The 15,385-nt window shown below is 35.8% G+C and overlaps 1 protein-coding gene across 2 annotated transcripts; it reads right to left on the reverse strand.

The window, feature by feature from the left end:
- Positions 1–359: 359 nt before the first annotated feature.
- LOC118269651 (ER membrane protein complex subunit 1) lies at positions 360–13,256 on the reverse strand. Of its 2 annotated transcripts, XM_035584861.2 has the most exons (17): positions 13,087–13,256; positions 12,886–13,001; positions 11,546–11,677; positions 10,986–11,184; positions 10,044–10,377; positions 9,554–9,746; positions 8,973–9,089; positions 8,684–8,698; positions 7,726–7,898; positions 7,230–7,376; positions 6,677–6,844; positions 6,174–6,278; positions 5,591–5,795; positions 5,056–5,208; positions 4,310–4,486; positions 3,812–4,033; positions 360–3,496 (listed from the first exon to the last, which is right to left on the reverse strand). In XM_035584861.2, the coding sequence occupies exons 1-17, from the start codon at positions 13,227–13,229 to the stop codon at positions 3,336–3,338; spliced, it is 2,760 nt and encodes a 919-aa protein (XP_035440754.2). In that variant the 5' UTR covers positions 13,230–13,256; the 3' UTR covers positions 360–3,335. The 2 variants fall into 2 exon arrangements, with proteins under 2 accessions (XP_035440754.2, XP_035440755.2); XM_035584862.2 differs by lacking the exon at positions 8,684–8,698 and having other exon boundaries at positions 13,087–13,255.
- Between the last annotated feature and the right edge of the window lie 2,129 nt (positions 13,257–15,385).

Here is a 15,385-nt window from a genome sequence, read left to right on the forward strand (position 1 = left end):
GGAATGGGATGTATTTTTATATTTAAAATGTAAAGATATTATTTAAAATGTATTCTACTACGGCCCCAGCTTGAAAAACAAGTTAGAACGGGGAAGTTTGTAGTCAGTAAGTACATAACTTATTGTTTTGCCGTACTGACTAAAATCTCTCCATCTTTTCGTCTCGCCTCACCCAAGACAGGAGTTATTTTTGATTAGTTCCACTCTTAAAATAGTACCTACTTTTCCTTTATAATTTGATATCACTGTCATCCTACTTACAAACGTATAATTTACTTCTCTGAAGTTATTCTGTGTCTGAAGCTACTAGATAGCAGATAACATTCAGATTGTAAAGTTAGAAAAAATTAAACACAAACTGGCAGTAATTACTTCAACTTTATTTTTTACAAAAACACATTGGTCACAGAAAACAAATACCCATTTTTTATTACAGTATATATAATATTTACTTATGTATTGCAACCACTCTCACATCTTTGTCTCAGTCTAATCGAAGCCACTGTATATAGGGACTTCACACCACTCACGATTTTCTGAAATTAACTGTGTATGTTCAAATGCGCCCTGATCAAGAGCATATGATAGATGTTTCTTACGTTGAACATAATGTGATCTAAATATACACAAAATAATATACTTTGTCTGTATTAAATTAAGAACTGAAATATTGCTGATATTGATACAATAAATACCACAACCTAAAACCTTCAATGTGTATACATATACAAGCTTTACATGAAATGTAAAACCTTAACTTCGACATTATTTTCAACAGATATTTACTAAAACTTCATTAGGCTAACTATGATTGTTCATACCGATTTTCAAAAGCAGCTTAGACATGAGAAGTACAATAACATAAATCACAACATACTGTTATATTATCATCCAAACCGCTAAAATTAAACAATGAAATGGTAACATTCCGTACTAAAGGGAATAAATAAGTTACATTTGAATAACTGAACTGAGTTAATAAATAATATAATTTATTACATTTTATTTTATAAATAACTACTTAAGAACGTTAACATATTTGTATGTGTGAAAGAATCTTGGCATCATAAGATAAATATAAATACTTTGTTAGATTTGTATAATAAAACTATTCACACATGGAGTCACAGAATTCTGTCACTCCCATGAGCGGTAGCTATGAGTGTGGTTGCAATGTTCTACCTGTGAACTATGAAGCCACCATTGCAACAAATTGAAATAACAAAGAAACATCATAATAAACAAATAAGACACGGTAAACTTTACCCTTAACTGCTAATTAACAACTCTGCGTGAGCAAATACTTTTAAACAAAAAAACCTCGCTTACATTAACGTGTATCTTTCTTTTAAATAAACATATTGTAAATTTTGAATGTGAGGTCGAGATGTTAGAGGAACAACTAAGAGTATGGATAGAATTCACGAAATAATGTAAGCAACAATGTGTCTATGAAACGTTTTCTATTACATAGGTAAGGAATCATGTGTAGGAATATTTTTACATATTGTTTATTGCGATTAGAACAATTCTAAACTGAGAACAGATGAAATATATCTTGTCTATTATAACTCTAAGATCTAGAAACAGTGCCCGATGTCTCAATAAATGTAACTACCAGAGACCAATATACAAAACAGTAAGCAATAAACTGCTTCTAAAATTATGCATTGAAGTACATAATTAAGTAGTTCTACTCGACAGAGAGTAGCTGAAAGTTTGTAATGTGTGACGTGAGCTCTAATACTTTCTACTTTTTTAAATATGAATGGAACTTAAAATTAACTGAGATTATACAATGTACTATTATACAATCTGTGGAAATTGCATCAAACATAAACAGTAACGATTTCTTGCGCAGTTTTCCTCTGTCTCAATAGATAAGAAACATAAAAAACTGTAGGAACAAATGCTCGGACATATTGAATAAGATACATAATTATATTAAATGCTATGTTCAATAAGATTACACTCATCTCAGTCACCTTAAGTCGACTTTAGAATAGATTTTAATAGGAAAAAATAATTATATCTTTAATTTACAATAGAATGACGTTAAAATTGATATATTATAAGGTGACAAATCGTGGAATGGTTTAAATATATTTAAAATGAATCGTATAATACAAACCACCCTTAAATAAATAATACATCTAAATTGCACTAGCTAAATTTTACAATAGAAAGTCTATACAGTTTAATGTGAGCCTTTATCATACATAGTGCAGAAGATCATTTATCATAGATCTCAACCATTGAATATATAAAACAATTCGAGGGTTCAAACGTGAAAAAGAGGGGTCAACTTAAACTATATAGACCGATATTTATTTGAACAACTTTGATCACTGAATTGATTCAGAAACATCAGATTTCACTATAGATATGCCGCTCAACGCACCGTTGTATAAGTGTAACAATATTTACAGTTCTCTTATAAACATTATTGCTTCGTACAAAATGTTACTGTGTAGATACTAGACTAGCATTAACGCTGTTAGTACATACGGCAATACATCGAGCTATATAAAACCAGATTACTATGGTCTCGCTTTGTATGACCTTTCCGCTCAATCAATGGTCAGTTTATACTAGTTTCAATAGCTTTCTGCGTAGCCGTGTTCACATGTTTTAAAATACTCTTGCTAGTCAGTATACGAGCAGTCTCATAAAGGCCGTATTCCATTTCATATTATCCTAGGCAAAGGTATATATTTCATTATACTTCCTACAACGGAGCCCAAGCTTAAAGTATATACTGTGTATCCATTTACTAAACGTGAACACTCACTATGCACGATCACGAAACTATTATATTTATATTGTTTATTTGTTAAAGTCCATTAAAATATAGGAATTTGGACTGCGTCGGAAAATATGGCAGTGGGTTTTAATTTAACAAAAGTTGTGGGTGCCATGAAAATAGAATCTCTTGAAGACTACAATGGCACAATTTTCGAGACAGGAGCACTCAAGTTGATATGAACCATGAAGTCTAATGTACAAAATCGCAGAAATAGAAAAGCAAGTAACACTATCTAGAATTTGACAATAAATATTGTATAATAATAATTTTAACATCTTATCATTAGTTATTCATTAAATTACTTGTATCAATCTTTGATATTTAGCATTACTTCGTTCTAGAACACTTTAAATTACCTTCTACTTTAATGCTAACTTGCGAATCAGTATCATTATAATCTAATTACTTGCCTTATTTAGGCGGTAGGCAAATACTTTTCGTAGCGTACCTGTTTAATAGATCTGAACTTTATTTCCGCGGGAGCACAGTCCAAATTCCTTTTTACAGTACCCTAGAGACTATAGTTGCATCACTTCCACGCCAGTTTGAGCATCTTCCGCGAGGCGAAGTATTTGGTGCTGTACGTGGCGACGATGAGCGCTGCCAGGACTATGGTGATCAGGTAGTAGTCGAAGTCATCCTTCAGGAGATCGAACGTCTTTGATGGTGCTACTCGAGTGTAGAATAGATCTGTAAACGAATATAATTAAGTTTATAAATACAAATATACCTGATAAGTATTCATACAAATCCTGGGTTCATATCGATTTTAGTATTACGTTACGTATACAGTTACGAGTACATGACGTTTTAACACAGATTTAGCTGATATTTTTTTTTAAGTACTTGCGGACATAACAACCATGAGAGGTATTATAGTATGTTACGAGGTCTTTTTTAATGCTTATATTCTTTGGATGTGCCTAAGTAAAACCTGTATAAAACTGTATTAATCTGTATAAAACTTTAAAGTATTGCAGAAGCAAAAGTGTGTAAAATACATACCAAGTCCAGTGGCCAGCACAAGACTAGTGGACTCGAGTCCAGCGGGCGCCGTGTAGAGTTGCCGCGGGCGCGCCAACGTGCGGTTGTAGTTGAGCCGTGCCTCGGGCGCCAACATGATCTCGGGCGCCGGCGCCGGCAACATGGCGCCTTCCTCACCTCCTCCGCGTCTGCCTTCTAAGTACGCCCACGGTACTTCTACTATTGCGCCTGATGTTAACGCCACTGGAAAGCAAAAATGTGAATGTTTATTTTGATGAATACGAAAACAGATGGAATATTTACAATATCTTTGCACTATGGGTGTCCCTTCAAGTACTCTGTAGTTTTATATGTGACGCAACAAACGCTTGCGTTGTGTTTCGCTGTGTGAGTAAGGCTAGCTGAGGTCCAATTCCTTTTCTAATCTCCCCAATCCCAACATAATTGGTAACGATCAGGTGATCTGTCGACTCGTATTGGTGTATAATGAATATAAGCTCGGATAGTGTGTGTACTGACGCAGCACGTGTTTGTCGGTGAGCGAGCGCTCGGTGTGTGTGACGGCGGCGGCGGCGGGCGCGGCGGGCAGGATGTAGGCGAGCCGCTCCACGGCCGCGGCGCGCTCCGCCCACAGCGACGTGAACGCCGCGCCCGCGCCCGACCAGCGCTGCTTGCCCTCGTACAGCTCCACCGTCGCTGGAGACAGACACATATATTTTTAATAACGTTCTAATCCACACAAAAATTCGGACTTATACAATCGGTAGACATATTATGTAGTAAAAACTCACACGCAACGTAGCCAACTAATACCCCAAGTCATACACTAAATACCGTGCATGTAGGACGTTTAATTATTTTCGTACTTTATAACTTTGTAATGCATTACAAAAATATTTTAATAAGGTTTTCGAATTGGAAACAAACTCGATAAATCAAAACTAAAGTCTTCACATTGAGTCATTAAAAGCCCACATATTGAGTATTTTATATATATTTATTTATAACACTCTAAAATTATATTTTTAAATATTACTTATAAAAATAAAAAACAAAATAACATTTAAAAATATAAAAATAGGAGCCGACCAGTAGCGGGAGCATGGTCCAAGCTACCGGTGGTTAGGGCTCCAAAGACAGAAACCTCCTCACAATACGTGCCGTTTCGAGGAGTACTGCCTTCTGCATCAGGCCCTTGATCCATCCGCCTAACCCCAGCCTCCTAAGGTGGTTGTCGAGGCTGTTGGGTATTTTATTATTATTACCGATCTCAGTCCTCCGATGTTTGTCGTTGTAGTACAGGTAGGCGAGGTAGTGCTCGGTATGTACGACGTAGGGCAGTGCCCGGGCGCGGCGGTGGGCCTGCGCCGCTATTATGGCACCCGACGCCGCGTCCACGCACGTCGCTACTACTACATCTGTGGACAATTAAAAGTTAAATATCAGAATTGAAATTGGTTCATGTCAAAAAATTACGCTAATAAGAAGTAATAGTCACTAGAACAACAAAAATTTTGCAGATAAGTAGGTACACAAAATAAAACTTTATTCTGGTTTTATTCCAAGATTTCCAAGTTACTTTGCGATCTACTTGTTTCGAGTAATTATATTTATTCGCAGTAGTTTATGACGTGATAAAATCTGAGAGGAGACTTCATCAAAAGCTCTTACTTAACTCGTTTTAGCCTTTTAATTTCAATATTAATAAAATATTTATGTCTTAAAATAAAAATATTTAATGGCATTATCTACCAGTCAACCGTCTATTTATAAAACAATACAAATAATGCGCAACAATACCTTTGTGCAGTGGATCCGGTCCCTCGGTGACGAAGAGCACGAGGTTGGGGTTGACGTACTTGTAGAGCACGGAGCGGTCGGCCAGTACCCGGCCCGGGGAGTGGACCCGCTCCCCGCCCGGCTTGCCCGCCGCCGCCACGATGCGGTGCCCCGCCTCCGCCGACCCGCCCAGTTGGACCAACCATGTGCGGAGCGCTTCTACTGTCTGAGGAGACAACAAACATTATCAGCTGAAAGACGTCTACGGGTATACGGGTGGCTTGAATACCACACTTGGATCAGTGAACTATGTAAAGATGTGTGACTAAACGCAGTTCTATGACTTTTGGAGACCTAAATTAATAAATTCATTTATCAATTGATGACATGATTAAAAGATAATTTATAAGTTTAATGACAGCACTTGAGCGTTGCGCTGCGTTGCATCGTTGCAGTGTCGTTTTCCATATATTTTTATGACATGCTCCATTACACCGTTGCGTCGTCGCGACGAAAGCTCAGCGCAATAGACAAAAGGGGCCGGGGGCACAAAGTCAGTATTTTATAACCTGTAATATTTTAAACTATGCACTGAATTATTTACCTGTCCGTTGTATATGATTGCGTATCCCTGCACCCGCGCAGTGTTCCTCTCCGCTACATACATGAACATGTTCTCTACCAGCGGCGCCGCCGACTGAGGTAGAATCTGAAACACAACACAATCTCTTTACTAATATTTGTTATTAAAACATACAAAGTATTACTAGACTTTTTGGTTCTCAGTAGAAGCACGGAGTCTGGAATTGTACCCAGTGTATAGTAATATTCTCACACCCTATTACATGAGACTTATAACACAAATGGTGAAAAGTGGGTGTACATTGTATAGCGGCATTACGTGCCGTAATGTGCACCTCTGCCTATGCCTTCCTTTTTAATCCAAATTAATGTTAAATTTTACGAAATATAACATTTATTATTAAATTATTATTATTTAATAATCACACAAAATTAATGTAATATTTTACGAAATATAGCATTAATTTACTTATTAATTTTATGAAATATAACATTAATTTTAAAATACCAATATCAGTCAATTACCTGAACATTTTCATCCTTATCGAGCAATATGAGAGCGTGCAGCTTCTCATTATCAGCTTTATGTAGTACGGCGACCTGCAGGAGTTGCACGTCTAGTTGTAGGACGCGCTCGCCTATGAGGGAGCCCGTGATTGGGTTCAGGCTGATGATTAGGCCGTTGCCTGTCTCCTGGACAAATAAAAGGGGTGCATTTAGCAAAACATACTAAGTAAATATGGATGGCATTTGAAATAGTAGTGAATTAGTCTGCAGCTGCGTTTTACAATAATCTGGTACTACCAAAAGTGTTCAGGAATTACCTTATAATGATTTTTGACAAGAAAACTTTTTAAACTGACATGGTCATTGATACTTGATAGAACGAAGAACAGGATAAACCCATAATCAAAGCGTACTACTTGCAGCACTGGCGAAATATCATAGACTCAAAACAAATACACATACCAAATACCTATTGTTTCTTAGTTCTAGCGATAAAATACACAACAAGGTACGGATACAGAATAAAGCATTTGCTTTTAAAGTACGACGTTTTAAAGACGTTAGTCGTCACCTCATGTTTCCCAACAACAGTGAGGTAGGCGTCGTGCGGCGGGTGTCGCGCGGTGCGGCGCGTGTACACCAACACGTTCTCAGTGTCCAGGCTCGACTCGTAGTACTGCCAGAGGATCGAACCGGACAGATTGTCCATGCCGAAGATCTGGAATAGAAGTTTATTAGGATTATGTCGGAGATACAATATAGTGGGTTTTAAGACTATAGGGAGTGATATTTTGTAGTAACCATGTTATTGAAACTTTTATTTTATAAATAGATAGAACTCGAATCCTACTAACATTATACATGCGAAGGTTTGAGGATTTTTGGATGTATAACTGAGTGGTGTTTGAGTAAATAACTTCAATTACAACATTAAATGAATGGGAAACCAATGTTTTAAAGTAAGAAGTGTAAATAGTTGAGTAGAAGAAAGCATTGTCCAATCAGCTACTACATATTATATAATATTTGTATAAAAATAAATAAATATACAGCATATAGCTACCTACCTTGCCAACATCGGTGACAAGTACAATAATCTTGTGTAGGCCGAAGTAGTCCCTGACTAGCGCGGAGGGGGGGTCGTCCTCCAGGACCTCGCCGCTCTGTATGCTGTGCACCAACGTCTGCAGCTGCTGGAACTGCGTCTGCAGGCGGCGGGAGAACGCTGCCCATATCGAACCTAGCATATTTTTCAAAATAGAATAATTTCATCAAGTATACCTCTAGCAGTAATTTAGAGATATCATCAAGCTATTTCAATTATTACTATTAGATATTGAGACTTGAAACTAGTAGTAAAAAAGCCTTTTTAGTTAGTTCACTTTATGAAGCAGATGTTTTCAATTAATTTAATAATTTGACTAATGACAAATAATACTACGAATTGAGCACAATTTAGTGCATTAAAAATATTAGCCACACCCGACTTCGATAGTCGAGTTTGTGCTTATTCGAAATAATCATCAGTGTCTGTTAGCAATGCAGGTTAGTGTCCGACATTCTAAATATGGACCTAGGCTATCATATATGTATATCACATAGGTGATAAGCCAACACACTTCTAATAAAAACTAATATTTTCTTATCAGCTTTCTCAGAATTTATAATAACATTTGTGATATAATGCTAATATGACACAATTTAAATGCATTGTTCTAGATTTATAAAAATATCTCAAATAGAAAACATTGTTAGGCATTCCAGCAGTGTTTATCTGTAATAATAGGGAATATTTAAGAGTTGTTATAAATGTAAGGCTGAGGACACACATCTGGTAATTCATTCATATACAATTTTTGAATAAGAAATTAGCAATATCTATTTATTACGTGGACTGACTTTAGATTAAAGTTTTTATAATTGTGAGTTAATTTAAAACATTCTGTCACTCTACACACATGAAATTATTTATAAACTCAAAGAATCTCAAAGTAAATCACACTACCACACATTTACAGTACTTACTATACATCTTGGCAGCTAGAACATAAGAAGATACATAAATAAATAAATATCATTACAGAATACACAATATACATATTATTATTATGTTTAGTTTATCAAATGTAAATAAAGGATATCGCTATGACGCGTAAAATTTAGCTTCCATCTTGAAAAAGCGTTAATTGTAAATATTAATTTAATTATTTTAAAGTTATGAGTGTTAAAATATCGCTGATAAATCTTTATACAATAATAATATAAAAATGAATGATGTGTTATGTTATGAAAATCTTATTCAATATCAACATACCTTCTTTCTGGTCGAACTCCGACTCGATAGCGGCATCTAAGTCTGATACTGGCAACTCCACGAATTCAGCAGCCACGACGTTTGCTAGAGCTTCTTCACGAGACCATAGTATGCGACCTAAATACAAACACATTTTTTATTATTATAGATTAACATTGGCAACCCGCATTGAGCAAGCATGGTCATTAACCCGTCGTGCCGCAGATCCACGCGAGACACAACGTATTTTCTATTGTTGTCTTAGAGGTTAATGCTCAAACCTTCTCTGTGTAAGAAAAGGCCTTTGGCCAGCAGTGGCCACTTATAAGCTGATGGTGTGATGTCAGATTAACGTTATTATCATTATAATAATAACACATCAATACTATTTTTAACCTACCAGAATATCTTCGATTTAATTTTTGTTAAAACTTTCAACAAAATGAGATCCTAATTATAAAGAATAGTACCCAATTTTATTAATACAAGTCATTGTTAAGAAGAATACAGTGTATTCCTTGACATTTTCTCCATTACACCCTACACCTCTAGCCAGATAATATAAACATAGTTCTACTGTCTATATCACTTTAGTTACATACCTCCTTGCTGCATGAGATGCACGGAGTCGTCTCCGCCGGTGAGCAGTACCCTGCAGACGAGCTGTTCCCGCGCGGACTTGGTGCACACGGCGGACGATACCTCAGGGTCGGGCAGCCGCAGCTCGCGGTCCGACGTGCGCAGCTCCGCCACCTCCGCGCCCGTGGACACGCTGTTAGCTCGCATCGAGAAGCCCTGGAAAGCAAGCGGGAGACATATGTGTGAATACATTTTAATCTTTAAAATCTAATCTCATCTCATGACCAGTGAATTTGATTGTCAAATACAAAGTTTCAAGTACTGGAGTACTTTACATTCAGGTTGTTTATTATTTTATTGTGTTCAGTACTATGAATAAACCATTGTAATTGTACTATTGTATTAAAAACAGATATTTCAGTCTATTTGATACTAACTTCACTTCAATAACATAAAAAATCCTGTGTATTATCAATTTGATACTAACTTCACATCAATAACATAAAAAATTACCTGTGTATCATCAATCCAAGTCTGCAGAACAGCGGGACCATTCGCGACATCTACAATCGCCACGCTAGCCGACGGGTCCACTACATCAGTCTTCAACATCTCAAACTGGCTGTTCTTTATCATAATAATCTTCTTATCGTCTATCGTGAACGCTGGTAGTATACCGTTGCCATCAAGCGGTCGGAGATTGCCATCGTAAGAAGACAAAGTAACGTACTCCGAGAGTGGTTGGCTTATGAGGTGCATCGTGTTTGATGTGACGTCCAATGAGAACAGCTGCTGATTACCCATTGGGCCGTGGATACATGTGTAGTATGGTGCTGTTACTATGCATCTGTAATGTTAAAATATTGATTATTTTGAATAGAAGTTTGAAGAAAAATGGGGTCAAAGTCAGTTTGCTGTTTATCTAAAGAATATTGAGATAATATTTCTCATTTCATCTCATTATCATGAACAATGATAGGATAGGTAAATATGATCATAGTACTAACTACTGACAAAAAGTATAGGTAGTCAGATAACTAACTATTCCATAAAATGAAGCCACAGTAACATATAACTTTTGCATTGAATAAACTTATTATTATAAAATACAAACCTAAAATATTTCAGTTAAAATCTACAAAGTGTGGGAGAGCCTTGCTTCGGCCCGAAAGGGCCATCACGACCGGATTGATGATGCCTCATAGAAAACCGACTTGAAACAACGCTTTCGTTGTGTTTCGATGTGTAAGTGAGGTTATCGGTGGCCCAGTTACCCCCTTCCCAATCTTCAGAATCCCCGATTCCCCAACAACCCTTAAATTCCTAACCCCCAAAAGGCAGGCAACGCACATGTAACGCCTCTGGTGTTTCAAGTGTCCATGGGCTACGGTAACTGCTTACCATCAAGTAATCCATCTGCTCGTTTTCACAAAAAAAATTGAAATCTTCTCTTACCCATCATTGGACCATACAGCAGGTAACTTGGTGGTAGATCCCTTGTTCTGTCCAGTGGCGAGGTTGTACATGGTGACTTCAATATGTGATCCAAACACTGGCAGCATGTGAACCAACATGTCATTCTGCACCCACCACTCCGAGAAGTCTGCTTGCTCATCATTTTGAAGAGTCAAAGACCATTCAAATTGGAGGACCCCTGAAACAGTGGAATATATAATGAGAACTGCAAGTTATGAATAAACATAGTATTACATTTTGTTGGATATGGATGATTTTGATATAATAAGAAAAAATTATATTTAAAGTATAATCGTCAAATTCATGAATGAAAGTACGATTATTTTGGGATATTTTATTGTATTGAAATGATTATTTTGTATTATAAATTTTGAACTAGTAAACTACCCAATTGTTACACAAGAACTGTACACGAAAAATATTTGTATCATTGTGACACACAAAAATATCAAAGTGTTCATCTAAATACCTTAATGAAAATAAAACAGCAATACTATTGTAAGTCAGTAAAATCAGGAGTTATAAGATAGAGTTATTACCTGTAGCAGAGTTCCATCCTCGTACCAGGTAAGGGTTGGATCCGGAGACTGTGACCACCTTCTCTGTTATTTGTAGGAGCTGAATGTTGCCTGTAGAGGCACTCTCGAACACATGACGCCATACCACTTGACCTGGGAAACATTTGTTCATTGAAAATCCCTCAATGTACCATTAACAGTTTGTTTTATGTGACACATGGAACTATATGGACAAAACAAGGGGACTTAACAAATTACTTCCTTATAAACAAATGTGAACATACAGCACCAACAATTTTTATTGAAACGCTACAAGAGCTGGTCCTATCGATCTATACACAATAGAAAACAAATAGCGTGCTTAGCTTAGATCTATGTTACGGCACACCACATGTTAATCTCTAAAATTCCTTTTGACAAGATAAAGCAATATTTTTTTTGAGGGGTGAAAATCATCCATTGTCATCTCCCGCCTTGGGTGAGGCTAGAGTCAGATGCTTACTGACTAAAAACAACCCGATTCCTATAACTGCTTTTAGTGCACAAGTCCCGGTAAACTCGCTAGGTATTCTGCAGCTACAGATCAAGATCACATGCTTGTAATCGTGTTCTCCATCTTAACATCTTTGTATACAAATGCCTATGAAAGTATGCAAAGGAAGATAACTCCTTATTCTTACACATGTTTGTAAACATTTGTCTGTCTGCTGATCTGACAGAACAAATCAAATTATTTAGTTTTGAATTGTCTGGTTATAATGACTAATATTCTATCTATGTATGTACTTATTGTTTATACATGGTGTGCATTGAGGAAAATCTTGTAACCTGTTTATGAGATAAACTCAGCAGTTTTAATATATGTAGTTTAGTTTAGTTTACCTGTTGTAGTTTGTGCTAGTTATCTTATTTATCATGTTGTATATGCAACATACAAGTTATTTCTTATGAGTCTAGAGATCAAGAGAATTATGAACAACACTACATTTTGATGAAATAGTAGCTATCTTTATAATGTCAGCTGTTTTTATTTGATATATACAAGATTAACTATTATGAACTTATTGTTTGTGTTCAATAATTTCACAGATGTTATGTTCTTCTAAGTGATAAGTTTAAATTATTGTTATTCTAATAAGAAAATTAGATAGAACCGAATCAGGCGACAATGACTGAGCAATTTATACAGATATTGATTTCATCAAACATTTAGATTAACAGGACTCATTTTACTATCACAGTGATTAATTAAATAATTGAATTAATTCCCAAACATGTGCTTATAAACTGAATACATGGATTACCGTAGTAACGCCGGTTTGGTACGTATAAAACGGATACATTCAATAAAATCAATTTACCAGTTTTTAAATTCAGTGCTGCCAAAACATTTTCCTCGGTAGCGACAATTATTTTCTTGGCTGTGGATACAGTGTCGAATTGGGAAAATTTGATCCTTCCCACGTATGTTTGACGCCTGAAAATCATAATTTCATTAAAAATTCAGTCAACTCAGAGCCTACAATGACATAGGAATACTATAACCTAGAATCTTCACTTACCAGTCGAATTTTCCGATCTGGTCTTCGTAAATGCATACCGATAAATTAATTAAACTAAAGAACACAATAAACCAATTTAATTTGTTTAAACATTTTAATAAACCCAAAAAATTGGGTTTGAAATAAATTGACAACAGCCCCATTTTTGAGTGACTGAAGAATTCAGTGTGACCAATTTAGAAATTTTATCTATGAAGATTACACCAATGATACCAGATGTAAATTTAACTGTGATATTTTTTTGTTTATAGTGGCTGTAACAAGAACTGAAATAAAACAAAATTATTAAATATAATAATACATAACAATGCGAAACAAAGCAATATTTCGAAAATACAAGTTTGTTTTGTTATACATTAGAACGTTCCGTTTTACGCAGAAATTATAAATGTCATCGACATTTAATGATGATTTGATCCCACGTTCCCCTACCTACCTATAATGTACTTGCCGTTAGGTATCCACCATTACATGTCTTCACCACTGAATATTACTCATGACCACAATAACATTCGGTTACGGTAATCAGTCTATTTACATTACGATATACAGTCATTTTCATAGCCGGTTCATTTGTAAAATACAAATCGGACTTAGACGTTTGGTATCTAGAAATACTCACGACAAACTTTATAAAATAATAAAAATGTTGACTTTTGGTACAGTTGGCGCAGGGGAAGAATTAAAAATTGCTGTACCTATAGTATCATAGGTTCGATTCCCGTAGGGAACTTCGGTAGGTGTGATGTCTACCTATGTATATGAAAGTAATGCACTCACGATGCAGGATAAATTCAATCAAAACTTGTAAAAAAATATTAGAAAAATACTTATTGAAACTGTATGTTGGACTTGGTTAGGTCACCGACACAACTCACTAATGGTTAGCAGCATAAAGTTATACAGAGTCGTTTAATGAGGCAAGTCATAATCAAAGCGCCAAGGGCTGCTTTGGTCTCCGCTAGACGCTAGACTGGGCAGCTTTCACATTTGCTCGCTTTCATACGCACTCCAGGTGCATTTACAAATAGGCTACACCGGAAAATTATGGACTCGGTAAATGCAAAGCATTAGGAAAATTATAGCATGTTTTACATCTAAACCTGTATTTTATTTCAACTGTAACTCGCATTTTTTTTATTTAAGGCTTTGGACTGTGCCAATAGTAAGTATTTGAAAGTAAATCCTTTGTAAAAACCCAATAGGTAAAACAATAAGTCTGAATAAGGTAATACGTCAGGTATTTTGCCTAAACTGGGAATAACTTACTTAGTAGGAACCTAATTTACTTATACATACTTAAGTACTGCTAATCAAACGCATTTAATTTAATAAGGCAACAGAGTTTCATCATTTCACCACACAATCCTTCGAAATACCAATAAAAGTACTGAAATAAACAACAGAATTAAAGCCAGTGAATGTATCCAGTACCCATCTCAGCAATAAAAAATTTGAAAGTAACGATCAATATTTACTCAGCAACTTAGACTTAGCAATAAAATTTATAAAGAAAAGATCCTATATCACTAGGCAACACGTTCGTATTGATATAGAAACCGGTCAACTGCGCGTGCAATTCACAGAGGGTTCCATCGCAGGACAGACGGTGTCTAAAGTTACAAATAATGCACTACTTGTCTGTAAGTAATCTTCATTTTATAATATAAAAAGATTTTTTTGTCTCTTTTTTTATTCTATAGAAAGTTCTACCCTAAGGGCTTACAGCTTACACTTCCCATGGTAACACGGAATAGGTAAAGGTAAGTATGAAAGAGATGTTCCTATCGTTGCATCGTGGTACATCTGTTGAATCGATTAAACTTTCCCATCAATTTTCATGAAATCTTTGAACTCTTTTGTACTTTTGTAAAAGTGAAGAGTGTTGTTCAAGTTCAGTAATTACTAATTAGTTTAAGCAAGTCCTAATTTTGGGTCCCAATATGAATCCTTGAGGAAAACCCATATATAATGAAAATAATGTTAAGCCTTTATGGTTCATAATGTCGAAAGCATACCTATCTATATGTTTAAGGAAACAACAAATTTACACGCGTATCATTCAGAAGGAAAGGAAGGGAAGGATCGAAGTGAACATTTTCTATTTATTTCTAATTTATTCAAAAATAAATAGTAGTTATTGAAAAAGCGCTCCTTTTACCAAAGGGATAGGCAGAGGTTTTTACCATTTATGTTTTGAGTCCCACGTAATAGGGTATGAGCCTGTTGCCACATTATACTTAGCAGGTTCAGTTTCAAACTTTGAAAAAGCTACAACGCGGGTGTCGCTGGTTTGGGT

This window comes from Spodoptera frugiperda, chromosome 30, assembly GCF_023101765.2.
Source record: "Spodoptera frugiperda isolate SF20-4 chromosome 30, AGI-APGP_CSIRO_Sfru_2.0, whole genome shotgun sequence".
Taxonomy (NCBI): domain Eukaryota; kingdom Metazoa; phylum Arthropoda; class Insecta; order Lepidoptera; family Noctuidae; genus Spodoptera; species Spodoptera frugiperda.